The sequence below is a fragment of the Stegostoma tigrinum genome, chromosome 14 (assembly GCF_030684315.1).
Source record: "Stegostoma tigrinum isolate sSteTig4 chromosome 14, sSteTig4.hap1, whole genome shotgun sequence".
NCBI classification, from domain to species: Eukaryota; Metazoa; Chordata; class Chondrichthyes; order Orectolobiformes; family Stegostomatidae; genus Stegostoma; species Stegostoma tigrinum.
The window spans coordinates 48,511,380-48,535,537 of NC_081367.1; the positions used below are offsets into that span (position 1 = coordinate 48,511,380).

The 24,158-nt window shown below is 40.3% G+C and overlaps 2 protein-coding genes across 6 annotated transcripts in view; one reads left to right on the forward strand and one right to left on the reverse strand.

The window, feature by feature from the left end:
- The window catches only part of iqcg (IQ motif containing G), a 90,180-nt gene that overhangs the window by 4,045 nt on the left and 61,977 nt on the right, over nucleotides 1–24,158 (forward strand). Inside the window, exon 1 of one of the 5 annotated variants that reach the window (XM_059651126.1) lies at nucleotides 21,439–21,548. The exons of 2 other annotated variants lie outside the window; for them this stretch is intronic. The gene's annotated coding sequence lies outside the window, so the exon portion shown is untranslated. Of the gene's footprint in view, nucleotides 1–21,438; nucleotides 21,549–21,582; nucleotides 21,667–24,158 lie in introns of those variants that run through there. 2 more of the 5 variants (XM_048542173.2, XM_048542174.2) reach the window with 2 other exon arrangements.
- On the reverse strand, nucleotides 277–22,466 carry LOC125457648 (uncharacterized). Its single transcript, XM_048542177.1, has 3 exons — nucleotides 21,788–22,466; nucleotides 6,735–6,851; nucleotides 277–2,266 (listed from the first exon to the last, which is right to left on the reverse strand). Exons 1-3 carry the CDS (start codon nucleotides 22,446–22,448, stop codon nucleotides 2,142–2,144), a joined length of 903 nt encoding a protein of 300 aa, XP_048398134.1. The 5' UTR covers nucleotides 22,449–22,466; the 3' UTR covers nucleotides 277–2,141.

Sequence of the window (24,158 nt, forward strand, 5' to 3'; positions counted from 1 at the left end):
AGCTCCCATATGACTCTTCATCACACTTTGAATTTCTGATGAACAATCATACTGAATGTGAAATGTTAACATTTAGTTTCTCTCTACACAGATGCTGCCAGAGTTGCCAAGTTTCTCCAGCATTCTGTGTTTGTGTGAATGTCATTGCTTCGGTCAGATGTTAACTGCTGGATAATTCATTTGCATCCTTTTAACAAATTCAGAAACATTAGGACAGTAGTATATTTAAGAATCAATTTCATTTATTCTTCGAAACATACATTTAGTATTCCATACAGAATGCAAGCCTCATGTCTGAAACAATTCTTAGAGAGAACACCTTGCGAGAAATTGAGAGTGACGTACCGAGTTATGCCAGCAAAGAGAAACTTGTGTCAAATATTGTAAACTATTTGATACCTTTTTTTAATTGTCTGCATCTGTGATTGATGTATTATGACCATCCAGTTGTTGAAACATAGCTGAGGATTTCATGACTTTGACATCATCACTGCTTTCCCAGCGACATTGCTCCATTGTGCAAAATCCTTTGCTATGTGCTATATAGCAATATAGCATATCTCGTAGTGCAATAGTCTTGTTTTATATTATCCACTGTTGTGATGAAAAGTCTGTGTTTCAACCCTAACAACTTTATGCTGGCATTCCATCCATCTTACTTAATAATCTATGTGGGTATCTTCACAATACAACATCTTCAGTCCTGAGGCTCTTCCTTCTTAAATTTCTTCAGCACCATTGAGAAAATAAAGATATGATTTTCAAGACACAGTTTATAACAATCATATCTAAAATCACTGGTCTTTTGTTCCATATATAAACAATACAAAAACATTAATATTTTTATGGTGTCTGTAGGTTAAGCAAATGATGGCACCATGCTATCTAGAAATTCAATATAAAACATGAATACTGTCAATAGAATATAGATGAATTGAAAAGCAGCAAGTTTATTTGTAGGTAGATTCTTTCAATTAATAATTTCCAAATAATTAGTTTATAAAATTGCGTTCATAAACCGTTTTATAACTAAGTTAGGTTCAATGTGATCAGTTCTGTAGTCTGTCTTATAGCAAGACTCAATGGTTTGATTGGCGGATTAAAGGAAAGCTTGAAAAGAATGTGCAAGATATTCATACAAAGCCAATGGCAACAGCCTCTGACTAAACCACGAATAGACCCTGAAACTCTTGAATTCCAAGAAAAGTGTTGTGATACACAGTTGTATAAAAAAAATCAATTCTAAGTTGATAATTCTAATTGGCATACCTAGATACAAAGCCATAGAAAAGAGTCAAAGGAAGACATGGAAGTCTTAGCTACAAATCCATGAATGTGACTTTTGGGAAAACAGTGATGTAGTTGTAATGTCACTGGACTAGAAATCGAGAGACTTAAGCTAATACTGTTGGGGACAGCAAATCTGAGCAGTGTTTCCTCTGAAATTACAAGTTTGATTAAATTTGTCATCTTAAAAATAAGCAATCATCTGCTCCTAAAAAAAGTCCTCTGAAGTTACATAAAACAATGTTCCATTTCTTTGGTGAGCAAACAAATCAGAACATATGGATTAAATTCAAAAGCTTCAGTGGCAGATTGTAGGAAAAGCCTACTGATAGGCGTTAAATCGGTAGTCTTTTAAAATATTTAAAATGTTACTATTATGAGTTTCATTGATAATGAAACTATCAGCTTACTCGATAGATGTTCATTCAGGTATATTAGGTTTTTTAAAAAAAGTTTAAAAAGAGATTTTTAAATATTTTCAGACAAGCCTTATCAATTTTGCATATTTCTCTTCTTCTGGCAGAGGTCTTCCATGAAGATTTCTCTCCTCATCATAGCTCCAATATTTACAGCTGGTAAATTCATTTAAGTGAAAGACAAACCTAAAACCAAAATGCACACACCTGTTGATCATAGATTAAATCGAATGTGAGAGCTACTAAACAATATTTTAGATTAGTCTGAATTAAGTATTTGTTTGGATAAACTAGACTGACAATTCTCCACAATCAATGTGCTGAAAAAAAATCAGAAAATGTCATATCTGGAAAATCATTTAATTTGTTTTTCTCAGCAGGTCATGGTTCTCCTTAATAAACATGTTAACATAGAAAATCACAGTTCATAAAAATCATTTAAACTTCTGTTTCCATATTCAGTCCATTATTTCTGCTAGAGTCAATCTGCAGGTCTTTTTTACTGCCACTAACGGTGGATGGATCCACTGTCAATTGTTGTGAAGCAGACTTCTTGGATGTTCCTAAAAAGTACAATACAAACATCAAAAGCATAATCCCACAATTATTATTTGCTTTAAAGCCAGAAAACAAAAGTTATATTTTCAATGAGTTGAATTTGTCAGTATGAAGGACAGTAGAGCTCAGAACGAAATATTTTCATTTCGTTTGGCAGAAAACAAATACTTTAGTTACAGTACAAAATGATGCAGAAAAGTAAAACTCTTTCTATTCCACCTTAGTTTGCTTCAGTCAAGACACAGAGGACCAGCTGGATTAGTTAATTTTCAAATCCCCAAACAAGTCAGTCAGTCATTCTGTTGGCACTCTGTCAAATAATAACTTTTATGCTAGGATCACATCAGAAATTGGATGAAAATAACCCAACTCTGTCTACGGAGGAGTTTACAGCAATCAGAAAATCAGAACATTTAATCATTCTGGATTTGATTTGAATGCAGTCTTCCTCAAATTCCAAAGTTATTCTGAACAAAACACGTGATGCATTATACGTGAAATTTTGCCAAACTTTTGGACAAAAGTTCACACTGCTCTTTTTGGATTACCACATCATTATAATCCCTTTCCTTCATGTGTACAGAGACAAAGAAAGTGCATTTAATATTCTTCTCATGTCCTCTGCATCTTCACACAAGTTCCCTTCTTTGTCTTTGATAGATCCCATTTTTTCCTTAACTATTCTTTTGCTCTTTATATACTGATTAAAAAATCTTTGCATTTTCCTTTATCTCAATTGCTAATTTTTTTTGTGTCCTCTTTAATTTCCTTATTTCTATGTTTAAACTTGATTCCTGTACTTTCTATACTTCTCTAGGCCATCTGCAGAGTTGAATTTTTCATGATTATCATGAACTTTCTTTTTCTGTTTAAGCTTCTATATTTTTCTAGACAATCCTGGGGTCTAGATTTAGCAGTAACATTCTTATTTTTGGAAGGGACATGTTTGTTTTGTTTTGATGATTTGGAGATTTTGAAGCTTGTGAAGTCCACATTGATACCATTGGGCTGCAGGGTTCCCAAGCGGAATATGAGTTGCTGTTCCTACAACCATCCAGTAGCATCGTTGTGGCACTGCAGGAGGTCCAGGATGGACATGCCATCTGCGGAATGGGAGGGGGAATTGAAATGGTTCGCGACTGGGAGGTGCAGTTGTTTAGTGCGAACCGAGCATTGGTGTTCTGCAAAGCGGTCCCCAAGCCTCTGCTTGGTTTCCCCGATGTAGACGAGGCCACAACAGGAACAGGCGGAGACAATGGGTCGACCAGGACAGTCAGGTTTGTGCATTTTGAGAAGGAGATAGAAGTGGGTGGTGCGGGGTTAGGGAACGATGAAGTTGTAGGCTGTGGGTGGGAGGTCACCTGAAGTGATGAGGTTGTGGATGGTTTGGGAGATGATGGTTTGGTGTTCAGGAGTGGGGTCATGATCAGTGGGATGTTAGGAGGTGGTGTCGGAGAGTTGGCGCCTGGCCTCGGCAATGTAGAGGTCAGCACGTCATATTACAACAGCGCCTCCCCTGTCCGCGGGTTTATGGTTAGGTTGGGATTTGAGCGGAGGGTGCACGTTCTCTGGGGGAAGAGGTTGGAGTGGGTGAGAGGGGTGGAGATCTGGACTCTATTTTCTCCCCCTTGGTCCATGAACTCCATTTTCTCCCCCTTGGTCCATGAACTCCCCACCAATGTCCATGACACCAACCATGCCCTCCACCTCCTCCAGAACTTCCAATTCCCCGGACCCCAACACCTCACCCTTACCGTGGACGTCCAGTCCCTATACACCTGCATTCCCCATGCAGATGGCCGAAAGGTCCTCCGCTTCTCCCTGTCCCGCAGGGCCGACTAGTCCCCCTCCACTGACACCCTCATCTGCTTAGCCAAATTCGTCCTCACCCTCAACAACTTCTCTTTTAATTCCTCGCACTTCCTACAGACAAAGCGGGTGGCCATGGGCCCAAGCTATGCCTGCCTCTTGGTAGGTTACGTGGAACAATCCCTCTTCCATACCTACACAGGCCCTAAACCCCACTTCCTCCTCCGTTACTTTGATGACTGTATCGGTGCCGAATCGTGCTCCCACTAGGAGCTCGAACAACAGTTCAACCACTTCACTAACACCTTCCACCCCAACCTTAAGTTCACCTGGACCATCTCGAATACCTCTCTCTCCTTCCCAGACCTCTGTCTCCACCTTGGGCAACCACCTAAAAACCAGTATCCATTTCAAGCCCACCGACTCCCACTGCTATCTAGAATACACCTCCTCCCACCCACCTTCCTGCAAAAATGCCTTCCCCTATTCCCAATTCCTTCGCCTTGGCCGCATCTGCCCACAGGATGAGGCATTCCACTCCCGCACATCTCAGATGTCCTCGTTTTTCAAGGACCGCAACTTCACCCCCCTCAATGGTCAAGAACGCCCTCAACCGCATTTTCCACAACTCATCCCTCACAACCTGTCCCCGCAATAAAAACCAAAACAGCATTCCCCTTGCCCTCACGTACCACCCCACCAACATCCAGATCCAACACATCATCCTCCGACACTTCCGCCATCTACAATTTGTCCATCATGGGCCTCCTGCAGTGCCACAATGATGCCACCCGAAGGTTGCAGGAACGGCAACTCATATTCCGCCTGGGAACCCTGCAGCCTAATGGTATCAATGTGGACTTCACCAGTTTCAAAATCTCCCCTTCCCCTACTGCATCCCTAAACCAGCCCAGTTCGTCCCCTCCCCCCCACTGCACCACACAACCAGCCCAGCTCTTCCCCCCCCCCCCCACCCACTGCATCCCAAAACCAGTCCAACCTGTCTCTGCCTCCCTAACCGGTTCTTCCTCTTACCCATCCCTTCCTCCCACCCGAAGCCGCACCCCCATCTACCTACTAACCTCATCCCACCTCCTTGACCTGTCCGTCTTCCCTGGACTGACCTATCCCCTCCCTACCTCCCCACCTATACTCTCTCCACCTATCTTCTTTACTCTCCATCTTCGGTCCGCCTCCCCCTCTCTCCCTATTTATTCCCGAACCCTCACCCCATCCCCCTCTCTGATGAAGGATCTAGGCCCGAAACGTCAGCTTTTGTGCTCCTGAGATGCTGCTTGGCCTGCTGTGTTCATCCAGCCTCACATTTTATTATCTTGGAATTCTCCAGCATCTGCAGTTCCCATTATCTCCAATATCCAGCTTTTACATCACCACTTCCTCTTCCAATTTCTCCACTGTCAGTGAAGGACAACAGTACTCATCAGACATCCATTACTGGATGAAAAGAAATTTCATCAATTCCAACAATATCTTTCCATTGTCTGCAAAATCCATTCCTCTTCCTGACAACTGTCTGATACTGAAGCTGACAGTTCGTAACCTTGGTGTAATATTTGACCCTAAGATGGCATGCAGATGTGGACCCAAACCCATCAAGAATTTTATTCCCACCTCTCTAACATTGCCTAACTCTTTACCTACATCAACCTGTTAGGAAAACCATCATTTGTACCACCCTCAAGTTTAGATTTACCCATTCCAACTTACTCATGGCTAACTTCTCTAATTCTCCCCTTCATAAATTTAAGGTCATCCAAATCTCTAACTTCATCTCCACTTGCAGCAGTGTCCTGTTCAACCATCACCCTGTGCTTATCAATCTATGCTGACTTCTGGTAATGCTCCACCTCAATTTTGAGATTCTCAACCTCATTTTCAAATCCCTCCATGGCTTTGCCAAATAAGGGTGGGCAATTTGCTGCAGGTCCACAGCCCACCTACACTCTTATACTCATCTAATTCTGGCCTCTTGAGCATATTCATTTTAATTAATCTATTCTGCCTTTAATCACCATTGGGTAGACAAGCCTTTAGGGGGCGTTAGTGTAGTGGTAACGTCACTTGAGTAGTAATCCTGAGACAGACATTTATGGTCCAAGGACGTGGATACCATGATGGGAGTTGAACCTAAAAGAATTTGGACATACCTTTAGCTTTCATGGCCCTGAGTTCTGGAATTCCTTCCTAAACATTTCAACCACAGTTTCCTCATTTAATCTGATCCTCAAAACCCAATGCTTTGACAAGCTTTTGATCATCTGCCTGAATATCTCTTTAGGTGACTTGATGTTCAGGTGAAGCAGCTTGAAACTTTTACTATGTTAAGTATTATACAAACGTTGTTCTTCCTGTATAAAGATTCTGTAGTAGTCTTAAATGAATTGGACAAATACTTTGAAGGAGCAAAGTAATTTCAGGAACATGGAGAAAAGTGAGAGAATTGAATACGACGTGGATTGTTCTTTGAAAGATTTACAAACTCAAATGAGTTAAATGCTTTCCTTTCATACTGTACAATTCTAATGAAGGATGTTTGAACATTCCATTTGGTCTAGAAGTACCAGACTACCAGACACAGGCAAATGAGTATGTTTAAAATTTTGTACATATTTTTTAAAAAAGGCAGTGTCATTTTCCACGTACCTTCTTGTTCGATACAATTCCGAATGTTATTAACTTGTCTGTCCTCTATACGCCTTCTGGTATTCCTGAACAAACAGTGAATTCTGGGAAAACATATCCCTTGTCTCTTCCTTGTATCTGCGAGCAAAATGAAAGTTCCTTAGTTTCCAGTTTCACCAAAGACAAAGTAATTTACTATCCTGTTGATGTAACGTTTGAGGAAATGAAAACATTCCCGCTTCCCTGGCAGGGTCAAAATAAGCAGTGGTATACATCCCTAAAATTTTATTACTTACTAAGGAGAACAATGATGAAACTGGAATTAAATAGACAGAATTAAACATTAAACATAAACAGTATTGGAAATATCCAAATACAGAATTCTCACAGGTACTTAAAATCTGCATATTTATATTTTTGGTAGACTCCATTAAAGTCTACAAAATTTAAGCTTTTAGGTATAAAGAGGGAACTGAAATTACGGGGTGTATAAGATCAAAATAACTGAGTGTAGATGTGATAAATGAATGAAGGTTTCAGCAGCAAATGGTTACATGTTAGATGATGTGATGTTCCAGTGGTGGAAGTAGGCAGCTAGTGTAATGGGAAAGATATGGAGTCAGAAATTCATTTTAGATTCAAACAATGAAATTAATTTTGTGAACAATTTTGTTCAATATAATGACAGCAAGGAAGTGAGCTGGAATGTGGAATTCTACCAGAAACCAAAACATAATGTGGTATTTTCCCCCCCGCGTTTAGTTGGAGGAAATGACGATTCCAAAATTGGAAATTAGAGAAATAGTATAGAGGCATTGTAGGAATAAAAAAAAGGCCATGGAGAACGAGGGAGAGATAGCACAATATATGTGTACAGGTAAACTCTCTGAAGGGCAAGTTTAATCCTTTATTTCCTCTTAGGAACCAGAGTCTCATCTGGTTTTTGTTTAAAGATTTATTCATGCATATCCAAAAATGCTATACAGCTCAAATCTTTATTGCAAGAACATAAGATTTTATCCTTTTTTTAGGTAAACTTGCAAACAACTATCCCTACAAGTAACTTCCAACAAAAGGTTATACTTCACTTACCCATTTCTACCCAAGCTGTTCGCATAGTTCACATTCCAAGTTGGTAGACATTATCCAAACAAGTTCAAACGAATACACGTGATTATATTATCCACATATATTCAAACTAAGACATATGATTATATTATCCAGCCATATCATTACAAGTTTACATTTCCTAAACAGCAGTAACTCTGTTATTACCAGCAAACCTAGACTACTTTTTTCCCCTTTCAGTCCCTCCTACTGCCTATACGGTGTAATTTTCCTTTCATCTCGATCTGTGGATGATGTATTGAGAAAGCAAGCATTTAAATATTGGAAAAAGTAGATCAGAATTGATCAACAACATAGACGCTGAAGGGAGCCACTGCCATGATGTAATGGGTGTCATCAGATAGGCAAGAGTGAAACCAATAGGTGACTGATCCAGTAAGCTGGACAACAAAAGGACTGTATTGGTATGATCGCTTATCTAAAAAGGTTAGAAAGAGCACAGAGGTGCATAATAGACTTAAGCCAGTCTCACAAAGGATATTATTTGCATCTTTATGTGGATTGCAAAAGAGATATGAAAGGATGAAAATTGATTAAGCAAATCCAAATAAAAAAGTTTTGGGTAATAAAGGTCTTTGGAACTTGAGATAATAGGTGGTTAGTACCAGTAAGTTTTTCACATGTGAGATTTTAACTGGCTACATAATGTAAGAGAAATAAATGAAAAAAAGGACATTTAGTTTAAGGCTCACTTTTGGAGCCTGAAATTCCAATGAAATGGAACCTTCGTCACACTTTGGTTTTTTTTATAAGAAATCAACCATGTGCACCAAAGAACTGCTGATGCTGGAAAATCAGTAATAAAATCATAAATTGCTGGAAAATCTCAACAAGATTGGCAGCATATGTGGAGAGAAGGCAGAGTTAATGTTTCAGGTCCAGTGACCCTTCTTCAGAATTGCTGGAAAAACTCAGTTTCTGAAGGGTCACTGGACCCGAAACATTAACTCTGCTTTCTTTTCACAGATGCTGCCAGATCTGCTGAGACTTTTCAGTTATTTCTGACCTCACTTTAAATTGTGAAGTAAGCTACTTTACAGTTATAGAGGTGTGCAAACTATCTAAAAATATACATTAAAAGGGTCCTTGAACGCCTTGGTTTCACCTACTTGCCTCAATTCTTCATTTTCTATCAACTTTCTTTCCAGAACTTTCTTTCTAGAAATCACTGATGTTTTTACTTGCTCTCTTATCAATTGAAAAATGAGAAAAAAAGTTATTTTGCTGATTCTGCTGAATATTTCAGAACATTTTAGAGGGAATATTTGAAAGAAATTTGCTTACAGTCAGCATTACAGCAAACATTCTCACTGACTTGTGCCATACCTCGTTTTGCATGTTGACAAACAGCAACAGCTCAAATCTGACACGGTGTTATTGTCGCCTTGCAGAATACTCCCCCATATGTCATTAATGATTTCAAAATAATTTTTAAAAAGTAATGATATATATTTTTAGCATCTGATTCAGTTAGAACCATAATTAACTAAAGTTTTCACCTGCCATTTAGTTCTTACCATTTCAAACTCCAAAATAAACATGTGCTGTGTGCATAAAGAACAGCTGAAAACGACAAAGGGAAAGTTTAAAAATTATCTTTGGATCCTGTCTATATTTTAGAGTGTATGCTCTTTTCCATGTCTAAAAAAAAACTGGGACAAATTAGTATTGTTAGATGTCATTCATAGGCATTGTTACAAGATTGGTTCATACAGTTTAAAATATTATCAGTTTTCAAAAAAATAAAATTTACATAATTTCACACCACCTCTTGTGCTCCAGTCATCACAGGAATAACCCAGTAATGTAGATTGCTATGCTAGTGGATCAGTAATCCAAAGAACCATTTTGATGCATTTTGGAAGGTCGAATTTGAAAGCTGAGTACAGGATTAAGGATAGGATTCTTGGCAGCGTGGAGGAACAGAGGGATCTTGGTGTGCAGATACATAGATCCCTTAAAATGGCCACCCAAGTGGACAGGGTTGTTAAGAAAGCATATGGTGTTTTGGCTTTCATTAACAGGGGGATTGAGTTTAAGAGTCGTGAGATCTTGTTGCAGCTCTATAAAACTTTGGTTAGACCGCACTTGGAATACTGCGTCCAGTTCTGGGCGCCCTATTATAGGAAAGATGTGGATGCTTTGGAGAGGGTTCAGAGGAGGTTTACCGGGATGCTGCCTGGACTGGAGGGCTTATCTTATGAAGAGAGGTTGACTGAGCTCGGTCTCTTTTCATTGGAGAAAAGGAGGAGGAGAGGGGACCTAATTGAGGTATACAAGATAATGAGAGGCATAGATAGAGTCGATAGCCAGAGACTATTTCCCAGGGCAGAAATGGCTAGCACGAGGGGTCATAGTTTTAAGCTGGTTGGTGGAAAGTATAGAGGGGATGTCAGAGGCAGGTTCTTTACGCAGAGAGTTGTGAGAGCATGGAATGCGTTGCCAGCAGCAGTTGTGGAAGCAAGGTCATTGGGGTCATTTAAGAGACTGCTGGACATGCATATGGTCACAGAAATTTGAGGGTGCATCCATGAGGATCAATGGTCGGCACAACATTGTGGGCTGAAGGGCCTGTTCTGTGCTGTACTGTTCTATGTTCTATGTTCTAACTACATTAATAATCCAGAGCTGTAAAGTCAATGCTGCTGTGATATTGGAGAATTTATACTTAGTAAATTAAATAAAGAAATAAAATAAATAAATAATATCAAGCTATTAGCGGTAATAGTGGCCATGATCAGTTTGCAATTGAAAACCCATCCAGTGTGTTAATTCCTTTTAAAAGAAGAAAATCTATGACCTTACTCATTTGGCTTATGTGTGACTTCAGATCGACAACAACAGTTGTTATTTTTAAAAATGCATTCACATGATATGGCTGCCATTAGCAAGGCCAACAATAACAATCCAGCCCCAGTTGTGACTGAGAAAGCGGTGGGGAACTGCCTTCTTGAATCATTGCAGTCTAGAGGTACAGTCAAAGTGCTGTTAGAAAGAGAGAGAGTTCCAGGATAGAGTGTGCCAGCATGGTGGCACGGTAGTTAGCACTGTGAGTTTCTTTCTAGCCTTGTATGACTGTGTGGAGTTTGCATGTTGTTCCCATGTCTGTGTTGTGTTTTCTCTGGGTGCTCCAGTTTCCTCTCGCAGCCCAAAGATGTGTAGGTTAGGTGGATTGGCTGTGCTAAAAAAAAAAGCTGCCCTGTAGTGACTAGGGATGAACAGGTTAGGTGGGTTAGCAATGGTAAAAACCCCACGCAGGGTTACGAGGATGGGGTGGGTCTGGGTGGAATGCTCTTTGGAAGATTGGTGCAGACTCACCACACTGATTTCTAGGATTCTAACCCAACAAAAATCAGGATGCTGTGTATACTGGAGAGAAATTTGCAGGTGGGTGGTGCTCCCTTGCATTTGCTGTCTTTGTCTTTCTAGGAGTTACAGGTTTGGAAGGCATTGCTGAAGGAATATGCTCAGCTGCTGCTGCATCTTGTAGCTAGCATACTTGCTGTCGTTTTTCATGAGTGGTGGAGGGATGAATTGCTGAAAGAATTGGATAGTGCACCAATCAGGCATGATGCTTTGTCTTAGATGGTGTTGAGCCTCTTCAGTGTTGGTATTGCAAGCATCCAGACACACGGAGATTTTTTTTACCACATCACAGACTTGTGCCTGACAGATGGTGGGCAGGTTTTGCGGAATTATGAGGAGATTTACTTGCCTTTGACATGCTCTTTTAGGTACAGTATTTATAGCTGGCTCAGTTTAGTACATGACCAATGGTAATGTCAAACATGTTGATTGTAGGTCATCTAGTAATTTTAATGTCATTGAATGTCAATATTTGATTCATGCTTGTTGGAGGTGGTTATTGCTGGGCACATATTATGTGAAAACTGTTTGCCGGTTATCAGCCTAAGCCTGGATGTTGTCCAGCTAATGCTGCATGTGGACACAGACAGCTTCAGTTTGTGAGGAGTTATGAGGAGTCTGACCTATGATGGAAAGAGAGTCATTGATGAAGTGGATTGTGATGGTGTGGTCGAGGACACTAGCCCCAGGAACGCCTATATCTCAGTCCCAGGCCTGAAGCGATTAATGAAATTCAGGAAAGGTCCTTAAAAAGCATCTTCCAAACCCACAATTATTGACACCTAGAAGAACAAAGGCAACAGAGACATTGAGAACACCAGTACCTGCAAGTTCCCCTTCAAGCCACTCACCATCCAGACTTGGAAATGTGTCACTGGTCCTTCAGTGTTACTTAGTCAAAATTCTGGAATTTCCTCCCTAATGGCATTGTGGGTCTACCTAAAGCACATAGATGCAAGGTTTCCATGGTAATTCGCTGCCATCTTCTCAAGGGCAACAGGGATGGGCAATAAATGTTGGCCAAGCAAGCAACACCGGTATCCCACGAGTGAATTAAAAAAAAACTCCTACATCTTCTTATAAAGATCTTCCTTTGTGCTTGGTAGGATTACACTGGGAGTCTTTTCCCAAATTTCATCAGCACTGCCTTTGCTAAGGCTACTTGATACCACACTTGGTCATATGCTGTCCTGGTGTCAATAGCAGTTACTTTCACTCCACCTCTAGAATTTAGCTGTTTTGTCTGTGTTTGACCCAAGACTACAATGAGGTCAGGAACTGAGTGGTCCAGGTGGAACCCAAACCAAACAGCAGTGAGCAGTTTATTGCTGAGTAAGTACTACTTCATTGTACTGTCGGTGATACTTTCTATTGCTTTACTAATGATCGATAGTGTATTAATGGATTTTAAATTGGCCAAGTGGAGTTGTTCTGCTTTTCATAGACACAACATGCTAAAGCATCTACCTGACCATTGGAGAAAATTGCTCAATGTTGTGGCTGTTCTGGAAAGGCTTGTTAGGGGCATGGCTAAATTTTTTATTAACGAAATGAGGACGTCACTGGCAAGGCAGCATTTATTACCCGTCCCTAATTGCCCAGAGGGCAGCTCAGAGTCAACCACATTGCTGTGGATCTGGAGTCACACGTAGGCCAGACCAGGTAAAGGTGGCAGTTTCTTTCCCTAAAAGGACATTAGTGAACCAGATGCCTTTTTCCAACAATGGACAATGGATTTGTGGTCATCATTAGACTCTTAATTCCAGATATTTTATTGAATTCAAATTCCATCATTTGCCATGCTGAGATTCCAACCCAGGTCCCCAGAATGTTATCTGGGTTTCTGGATTAACAGTCCAGCGATAATACCACTAGCTATTGCCTCCCCACTCTGGAGCACAAGTCTTCAGTATCATTGCCAGAATGTTGTCAGGTCTGTTTGCATAGTCCAACTAAATTGGCCCAGCAAACCTCTTAGCAGTGTCAAAAACACTACAAGAAATATAATCCATAGGAACTGCAGTGGTTCAAATGGCTCACTATCAGCTAAAATGACAGTAAGGGATGGGCAATAAATGCTGGTTTGTCAGGCAAGCCCATACCATGAGAATGAATTCGAGTCAGACATTCATACAGTATGGAAACAGACGCTTCAGTCCAACATGTCTGCGCCAGCCAGACATTGCAACTAACCTAGTCCCATTGGCAGCCAGACATTGCAACTAACCTAGTCCCATTGGCAGCATTTGGCCCATATCCCTCTAAAGCCTTCCTATTCATATATCCATTCAATGGCATTTAAATGTTGTAATTGTATCCACCTCCACCACTTCATCTGAGAGCATGTTCTATACAAGCACTATCTTCTACATGAATGAGTTACTCCTCAGGTCCCTTTTTAATTCTTTCCCCTCTCACCGTAAACTTATGTCCTCTAGTTCAGGACTCTCCCACCCTAGGAAAAAGACCTTGGCTATTCACTCTATCCATGCACTCTCAATTTTAGAAAATTCTGCAAGGTCACCCCTTGGTCTCTGACACTCCAGGGAGAAAAGCCACAGCCTATTCAGCTTCTCCCTAAAGCTCAAACTCTCCAGTCTGGGCAACATCCTTGTACATCTTTTCTGCACCCTCTCAAGTTTAATAACATTTTTGCTATCGAAGGGCATCCAGAATTGTATGCATTATTCTAAAAGTGCCCTCACTAATGTCCTACACAGCCACAACATGATGTCTCAACTCCTACACTCAACGTTCTGACCAACGAAGGCAAGTGTGCCAAGTACCTTTCTTTAACATCCTGTCTACCTGTGATTCCACTTTCAAGGAATAATGCACTTGTACCCCTTGTTTGGTCTTGTTCGGCAACACTCCCCAAGCACCTACCATTAAATATACAAGTCCTGCCCTGGTTTGCCTTACCAAAACGCAACACCTTACATTTATCTCAATTGAATACTGTCTGCCACTTCTCAACCCATTGACCCGATTGATCAAGCTCCCTTTGTAATTTTAGATAACTTAATCATTGTCCACTATACAACCTATTTTGGTGTCAACTGCAAACTTACTAATCATGCCTCTCATAGTCAGATCCAAATCATTAATGACTTCTATTCTCTGTGCTGACTTTAAATGTTGTTGTCAGATTCAAAGGTGTAATTTCAGCAGAAATTGACAATTTCATAAGCAATATAACTTCAAAATCTAGTCTAATTTCAGGATCTTTTAGCTGAATTTAATCATTTCCACAGCTACCTTGTGAGATGATTTTAAACTGGAAGAAGTTCTAGCATAGTGTGAAATTTGATGTACAATGGCAACAATCATTTACGCAGAAACTTAAATAGAAAGTCAAAATGGCGCATAGACAAAAATGGAGAAATACAAGTCACGGGAATAGCTCAAGGAAACCCTGAAGTAATCAGGCCCTGTGGACATACCTGTTTTCCTACCTTCTTCAAGTAGGCAACTCCAGAAGAAAAATCTCGGGAAGGACTGAGTTTACATTTGTGATTTAAACATTTAATAAAAACTGAGAAGTAAATGTATACAAAGGCACTTTAAAAATGATATGTTACTCTTTATAGAAGAAAAATAAAACCTAATAAACCAACTTGAACTAGGACAATTACACCTTACATTTAATATTTGGAGAAGTAATAGAAATTTAATTCTCTTCCAAAATTAAGACTGTTGGAATAATACAGGAATTCTGTTATGCATTTTAATTCAGAGTCATAAATCATGGAAATTAATAAGTGGGCAAAATAACTGAGGCTTATATATGTAGTAGCATCTCATTCTCCTTTTTATTAGTCCACTCAAGCAGAAAACAATGGAAACATTCAGGTCAGCAGCATCTATGGTTGTAGCATTTTTAAGCTTTGTTTTAGATCTCCCCACATCCAATTTTCTGCTTTTCTAAACTTAAACAATTGTTTGTGTTCAAAACCCACTACGACAAGATCAGAACCATACTAGGAATATCTCTCCGGAGGTGGTACCATTTAAATGAAGTTCAGTAACATCAGTATTGCCCTTTCCTAAAAATATTGCACAGAGGAGCAGGCTGAGTTTTTTCCTAGGAGAGTGATGATATGTATACTTAGGAAGTAGAAAAATAAAAGAGAATTTTCAACTATTTTCAAAATCTCTTTCATGGTTTAGTTGCATTTCCAGTAAATAAACAAGTAAAGTCCTGACAATCTGAATGGAATTCCAGCTGATCCCTTCAAATTACTCAATTTTTGTAAGTATACAGACCACGTTATTGACCACACATTAATCATTAATGGTGAGTAAGCAAATAAGTAAAGCCTTGAGGAGTTAGATATTTAAATGTTTATTCTGTGAATTTTGGTTTGACGTTCATTTTCTGTACAATCTAAAATGACCAATTGACCAATGAACCCATTCACAAATCCACTCCTTGATGCATCTCAAATGAATAATTAGGAGCTTGGAACTGACAGGAACAGTGCTGGGGTGCAAATGCTGCAACCCAGAATTTAAGAACCAAGATTTAAAACATTTGATTCCTTCATGGCCGTGTGTTGCATTTACTGCATATCATATAGCGAAGAAGCTGCTACAGCTTTGCTTTAATTTGAATCAAGTTATCCTCACTGACTTGTTTTTAAAACTGTAAGTTTCCAATTACATGTCAGTCATGCTGAGAAAAACAAATGAAAAGAATAGAAAGAAAAAGTTGCAGTAGTTAAGGCTCTAGAGAAATTACAGAGGACTGATGGTGGTCCAGCAATCATTCTCAATTATGGTTCTTCAGCAACTTCTCACTAACTACTGGAAGATCTGTACCCTAATGGTTCACCTCTTCCTGCAACATGCAGCGCCATAGTTGTGACATGGAAGCGATAAAGCAAAGCAAAAAAGTCACTGCAAATTCCAAACAGTGGGTTCTGCATCTCAGCTGTTATATGTAGGAAAACAATAAGTGCACACAGTTAACTATTTCTTAAAATGTGCTGTTTGCTTCATCTATTTCCTACCTTCAATTTTGCATTCTCTTAAACGTCCTCTGATCTCTGGTTGATGGTACTACTCTGGTTCTGTCTGTGGTGTGGTCCTGCATGTTGCAGGAACATTCAAATCTATGCGTGACTCCCCCACTTCATCTAATAGCTATTCCAAGAGAAAATATACTGCTCAATTACACTCTAGCATAAATTCCTTCTTTCAAGAAAATAAACTGTGTGTATTCACAACAACAGAACCAAGTGTGAAGCTGGATGAACACAGCAGGCCAAGCAGCATCTCAGGAGCACAAAAGCTGACGCTTCGGGCCCAGACCCTTCAGAGGGGTCTGGGCCCGAAACATCAGCTTTTGTGCTCCCGGGATGCTGCTTGGCCTGCTGTGTTCATCCAGCTTCACACTTGGTTGTCTTGGATTCTCCAGCATCTGCAGTTCCCATTATCTCTGTGTGTATTCACAGTCCGTTAATATGTCATTAAAATATCACCCTCTGGGCTTTGCATACTTTGTTGCTTTGGGTTTGCATTTAGCAAACAAAAGATGACAAGGTTATTAGTACACAATGTGAATTTGTAATAGTGTTTTCCAATCCCATAATTTCCAATAGCCCTGCTTTGATAGCACATTGTTTCATGATATACTGCTATTTCTACACATCCAAAGAGATGAATTGCATTTTCCCTTTAGACAGGTGATAACATTACTGGAACAAAAACAGAAGTAGCTGGAAAAGCTCAGCAGGTCTGGCAGCAACTGTGAAGAAAAAAAATCAGAGTTAACATTTCAGGTCCGGTGACACTTCATCAGAACAGGTCCCAAAATGTTAACTCTGATTATTATGCTCTCAGACCTGCTGAGATTTTTCAGCAACTTCTGTTTTTGTTCCTGACTTATAGCATGCGCAGTTCTTTTGGTTTTTATTTGGTAACATTGCTGGCTAGATTACCTTATTTATCATAACAGGTTTTCAAGTGCTGAAGATTTAGTCTGATTGCAATCATCAAAAGAACGTCAACTACTGCTAATGACTTTTCAGTGCACTGGCATATGATAAAACAAAGCCAATAAATGCAAGAAGCTGACTCTTGAAAAAAATTCTCTGAAAGTATTTAAAAATTTCATTTTGACTAACTGCACAGCTTAAAATATTCTTTATGAAAATGTTCACTTTCGACTATGCTTTTCTGCAAATATGTATCATTAAAAGGGTTAATTTCATCATCTCCAATGCTCTGAAGGTTCACCTCTCCCCATCACACCTGGTCAAAATTTCTAGCATCTTTTAACAATCATTCCACCCCTTTAGCGGTTTTCAGACGATCATCATCAGCAAGGCTCAATCTGACGAATCCCTTTCCCCAAATTCTCAAGAACTTCATCCATTGATTTTCCTTGATTTTAATTTAAAATTGCACCTCTTTAAGAAAAGGATCCTGTTGTGTATTTAAAACAAGCAGTTTCATCTGATTCTCCACAGCAACTGTGTTTCTTCTTGTCCGACTGGGGTCTATAGGTTACTCCTACCAATGTTTTATTTCTCTTTTTATTTCTTACCTCTACCCATACAGATTTTACATCTTTCAATTCAAGATAATTTCTTGCTATCATACTTATTCCATCTCATATCAACAATATTATACCATTGTTTCCTTCTGAACTATCCTTTCAAAAGGTCACACACCCCTGAATATTTAGTTCCTAGCTTGGATCACCTGCATGTGTGTCTCTGTAATGACCATATCTATTAATCTGAATTTGTGCCGTGAATTCATCTATTCTGTTACAAATACAAGGCGCATTTAAGTAAAAAGCCATCAAACTTGCCTTTTCTACAAGCCATTTTATTTCCCTTTTGATCCTATTTGCTACTGTTTTTCTCAGTTCATATCCTCTGTCCCTTCCTGTCGCACTCTGGGTTGTGTTATCCAAATAGTTGCCCTGTAATGCTGCAGTATTCTCTTGTTTTGTAAGCCTACATTGCCCATCTCCCTCTGCTTCCCCTCCCTCTCAACTGTTTAAAAGGCGTCTCAACAGCCTAATTTATTAGATTCACTAGCATTTTTCTTTCAATTTTCTTTCTGGCTGTGTGGACTTACAAGTTCTGTGCACTGCAATGACTTCTGAAAGTGGAAATCAATGCTGCAATTGACATGCCAGTATTAATCGCATGGATGGAACCTTGGAATGGCTGAGCAGACATCCTGATTAGAGGGAGTATGGAGTTGGAGGAACACAGCAGGCTGGGCAGCATCAGAGGATGTCTGGCCTGCTGTGCCCCTCCAGCTCCACACTGTCATATCTCCAGCATCTGCAGTTCTTGCCATCTCTGATTAGAGTAAGTATTGTTTGCGATAACACAGGTCCCAGAAAAGATTAAGTGAAACCCATCCCACCAGACAAGCTCCCTTCTACTCCAGTAATAGTACAAGTGCCCCACAAATTCAGACTCATTCCTCCGCAACAATCTTTGAGCCATATGTTTAACTCCATGACTTCATTTGCCTGTGATTGTTACCTTGGAGGTTCAGCTTTTTACTTTAGCTCCTGACTGTTCTAACTCTTTTAGTAAAGCCTCATTTCTCACCCTATCAATGTCGGTAGTACAAGTCTGGTTCCCTTCCCTCCCTCTCCAAGTCTTTCTCCAGCCCAGAAAACATGTCCTTAACCATACAATCTTTGGGATTTCTGCTCTCGGCTGCAGGGAACAGTATCCTCCCAATTATACTATTGCCTACTGTAACTACATAGCTATTTCTACCTTCCTTCCTCAGCTTGAATGTCTCCCAGCACCAGGGTGCTGTGGTTAATTTGTTCCTCCCTACAGCCACCACTCTTGCAAGAATCTTGTAACTGTTAAGACAATTGCAGGCCCAAGGATCCTCCATGTTAACCATCTATGTCCTCATACCTTCCTCATTAGCTGTCACACCCTCCTATCTGTGTTCACAGCCCAATAACAAGGTGTGGAGCTGGATGAATACAGCAGGCCAAGTAGCATCTTAGGAGCAGGAAAGCTAGGGTAGGTCTGAAACGTCAGCTTTCCTGCTCAGCCCGCTGTGTTCATCCAGCTCTATAACCTTGTTACCTTGCAACTAGACCGAGACAACATTGAGACTTGGGCTGAAAAATAGAATGTAGGATTTGTGGCATAAAGTGTCAGACAATGGCCATTTCCAAAAAAGATAGAATCTAACCATTTCCCCTTAAAATTCAACAGCATTACTACTGAATTGCCCACTATCAATAACCTGAGGGTTACCACGAACAGAGGCTTAATGGACCAATTGAGTAAATATTACTGTGGCTTTACTTTGCAAGGCTTGCCTATGATCCATAAAGTAAATGTGATAAAATTTTGCCTGAAGACTGTGACTCCCACAACCCTCAAGAAGCAAAATATCATTTTTAATAACCACCCCACTCACCACTTTAAACATTCAATCCCTTTGCCACCAGTTCAATGTGTACAATCACAGTGCATGGTCCAACCGTGTGCAATCGGAGATGTACTGCAGTACCTTGCGATGGATTCTCTGACAGCTTTTCCATATCCACGATCTCTGCCGCCATCTAAAAAAAGGCAATTGCTGCACAGGCACGGAAATACAATCACCTGCGAGTTCCTCTCCAAGTCACACACAGTCCCGACTTGAAACTATCTTTCCATTCTTTCCTGAATGCTGAAACTCCCTGTCAGCACTGTGTATCCCTACACCAGATGGGCTGCAGTGGTTCAACGTGGAAGTTTCTTACCACATTGATTCATCTCAAAAACAATTAGGAATGAGTAGCAGCAACCTTGTCAGCAATGTGCACACGTTGAAGACAAATAATTAAGGAAAACTGACACCAGGCCAAACAGAATGACTTAGGACAAACAAGGTTTTCCCCCAAATAATTAGGCTTAAATACAATTTCAGAATAAGACAAAGTGAGCTGAATTGAAGAGTATAGGGTGAGGACCCCCGAGCCTAGGGCTCAAAAAGTTGAAGGCACAGCTAGAGTTGGTCGGGCAAAGGAAGTGCGTGTTGAACCAGAAGGACTAACGAGACAGATATTCTAGAAGAAAACGGGTCAGCGGAACGCAGAGTGGAGAACAGAGCGTTAATCTTTCACAGAACCTCGTTCTGAGGAAGGGTCACTGGACCTGAAACATTAACTGTTTTTTCCTTCACAGGTGCTGCCAGACATGCTGAGCTTTTCCAGCAACTTTATTTTTGTTGTTAATCTTTCACTGCTGTCTATTAGACTTCTTCCTTTCAATGTTTTTGAATACCTTACTGGCTCTGCGTATCCTTTACCTTTCTTTGTTCCTCCTTGATCTCTCCTTTTCGGGGGGCGGGGGCGGGCTGGGCTGGTATCCAAAACTTACCATTCTGATATCTGGCCTAACTTTGTTTAATGAATGAGATGTTAAATTTGCATGGCCATAAGGACTATAACTTCTGGACAAAAACACTCTTATTCCAGTTGAGTGACAAGATCCTAATCCACTCGTAGCATACAGGCTTGTTAGTGACAAAAATATACTCAATGTTCTTTTATGGTCTGTTTATTCAATAGTAGGATACTTTTTTTGTTTAATATCGTGAGCATTGTGTTGATTTCAATGAGAAAACTATTCTTATATACTGTTATTGTTACACATAGATAACACAAGCAGTTTCTACTGATCCCACTAACAGTAAAATATAAATATCCAGAGATTACTGCCCAATTTACTCATAAATGCCAAGAAATCCTACTCCTTTATGAGCTGCACAAAAGTGGTTTGTATCTGGCTTCCTGTTCAAGGAAGTGTATGAAGGTTCATAGTGACAGTGCTGGCATGGACTAAACCTGTTACAAAGAAAACTTGGTTAGTTCAGTCCAAGTACCCTTTCAACTTTGACAAGCAAACACTCTCATTTCTTTAGATATTAATTATTAAGATATTTATTTTTAAAACAGTTTTTGACCCTCACTCAATCCAATCCTTCGTTTTTTTTCTTTTGTCCTTTCTACCTGTTTGACATCGAATTCCCTATTCTGACGCACCCGCTTGGCTGAAGAGCAATTCTTCAACTTTATTAGATACACAGTTTCTCCCCCGTGTGAACGTGTGCGCGCGCGCCGGGGGCGAGGGGGGGGGGGTGGGGAGAGAAGGTGGAAGTAATGTTGCTCTCTTGTCTCACTAACGGTAACTGACCTTGCTAAACCGGACTCTAGTAAACATACTGTTCAATCATCCTGCAAGCGAGATCCAGTGAACTTTGTGTCTTAAAATCTGTATGCTAGCGACATGAACCTTCGAAGAGGGCAGCAAAATACATTTGGGATCACTAGCACCAGACAAGTTTTAATAGGTAGGAGAACAAAAGCCACGTCCTTTATGAAATGATAGAACAAAAGCGGCGAACTGTCCCGGACTGGTATTCCTAGTGCAACAATGCATTTGTGGATTATCAACTACATTCGGTTAAGGTAAAGGCCGGGGGGGAGGGGGAGGGGTAAAAATCCACCAAAAACAACGATAAATTACGATTCCACACAGAAATGTAGTATACGACAATACCCTGAATTAGGCGAGAGTCTCACTAGGTACCTGCTGTGATGCTCGAAACAGCTCGAAGGACAACACAGGTGGTCTTTTTCAGCTGTAACATAGAATCTGGCTGGCTGGCTATGAAAGGTAGAGCCTGCACACATTCACCGGGATGCCGATGAAAAACTGTCCGCAGGTAATAGTCGATCAGGCGAACGGCAACACTCAGCTCCCCGGTAACAGCTTCAGCGTGGACCACCCCAATGAGAGCGGGTAAGTCATCCCAGGAGCTGGACCTCTGCCGGACATCCTTCAAGAGCTCTCGGATCACGAGATCGTTCTGTTTGTTACAGATGAAATCTTGATGGAAGAGAAAGAGAATAAGCCGGGCTTTGATCCTCCTGTGCTCCTTACTCACATTAACCATGTGGGTCACCTTGCTGGAAGATTCCAATAAACTCTCCAATTCTCGCTCCTTATCGGGCTCAGATTTCTTCCACTGCGTCTCTATCGTGTGCTGACTGCTATCCGCCTCTGACAGTTTATTGCAAAGTTTCCCTGAACATGGAAACAAGTTATTCACGAACTGAAACATTAGGTCCCTGCTCTCGCACACCTCCCCAATCAGGAAAATACTCTCCCTGCCTCCTATGGCTTTGACCAGCTGCTGGAATTCCCTCTCGGTCCAGTCTGGATCTAGGTCCACGTTCCCCCCCTCCATCTCTCGGTCTTGACTCAATCCCTGAGCAAAACCACTGAGCCCCGGAAGACTCCGCCTCTTCGAATGCCACCTAGCCGAATATTGACGAATCAGATACGCCAAAACAAAAGAGGGCGGTGCCGCTACTATTTGTGATATCACAATTGATAAGAAAATAGGTCCCTGTAAGTGGTGTTTTATGACCAGATGTTGTAAACTGCAGTGGTTCCGCCTTGGAATCTGAGTGATAACCTGGTATCAGAGATAAGCCCAACATCTCTAAAACTTCTCCCCAGAGGATGACACCACACGTTTGACGTAAATATGCTTACAATCGGAAATTTTTTACCAGGGTGAATATAACTTTTACAAGGAATATAGTGAGAGGCTGAAAGTAGGTAGATGGAATAAGAGACTTAGCAAAAACAGCAAAGAAGCCGAGATTTGTATATGTGATTCTATGTTAAAAGTATATTGGTGAAATGTTAAATGATGATCTTAACATCAATAAGGCAGTACTTCAATACTCAACGTGCAAAGACAGGATTAGGAACAGGGTTAGGTTCTTTAAGATCTTGAAATGACTCAAAATAAAAATAGACTTGGAAAAAAACCAACTGGTGTGTCAGCATGTGAGGAGAGACATTGTTAGCACCTTCCCATTCAATATTCTTCAGAATTTTTGTTTCAGTTAACCATCTCTTGTTCTTCTGAACTCCAACAACGGCCTAACCTGTTCACACTTCATAATATAAGCCCTTCATCCTGGGAATTAATGAAATAAATCTTCTGTAATGTTATTCTAAAGCATTTCCTTTTTCAAATAAAGGGACCAAAACTGGGCGTGATACTCCATAGGTGGTTTAGACGAGGATTTAGGAACATAGTAGTGCTAGGGGATGGATTAATTAGTTGTGAGCAGGAGTCCCAAAGGGTGGAGTTGCCTGCCTGATGCCAGTAATAACAACATCTCTGGCTGAGAAGGAATTTGCAGTAGGAGAGGAGGGATCCAGGTGTCATTGTTGTCCATGTTGATACCAGTGGCATTGATAAGATGAGAAGAGGTTTCTGATGAAAAAGTTTGAACACTTAGCAGCTATATTTAAAAGCTGAACCTCCAAGGTAACAATTGCGGGATTACTACCCAAATCACAGCAAACTTACATTGGGTAAATACAGCCAAGATATCAAACCTACCCCACTTTTTAACCCCTCATTATTTGGCACTTCCATAATGATACTAATGTCCTTTACTGATGCATAGTATTTGTTCAGTTCCTCTGCCATTTTCTGATTCCTCCATTATTTTTTCCCTAGCCTTTTTCATTAAATGGGCCAATGTTCAACTTGGCCTTGCTCTCCTTTTGTATAAATTTGAAGAAGCTCTTTTTTTAAACTAAAATAAAACAAAGAAGTGTAGATGCTGGCAACAAAAACTTAAATTGCTGTTGAAACTCAGCAGATCTGGCAACATGTGTATAGAGAAAGCAGAGTTAGCGGTCCCAATCTGGTGACCTTTCCTCAGTTCTGAACTGAGCTTGAAACATTAATTCTGCATCTTTTTTGGAACATTGCTTGCCATTTTACCCTCAAAAGTCTATTTTCTCCCTTTATTGATTATTAAATCTTTCCCAATCCTCTAGCTTACTACTAATCTTTGTGATATTGTTTTTTTTCCCCTTTGAATTTGATGCTATACTTACATTCCTTGGTTAAACATGATTGGTTTAT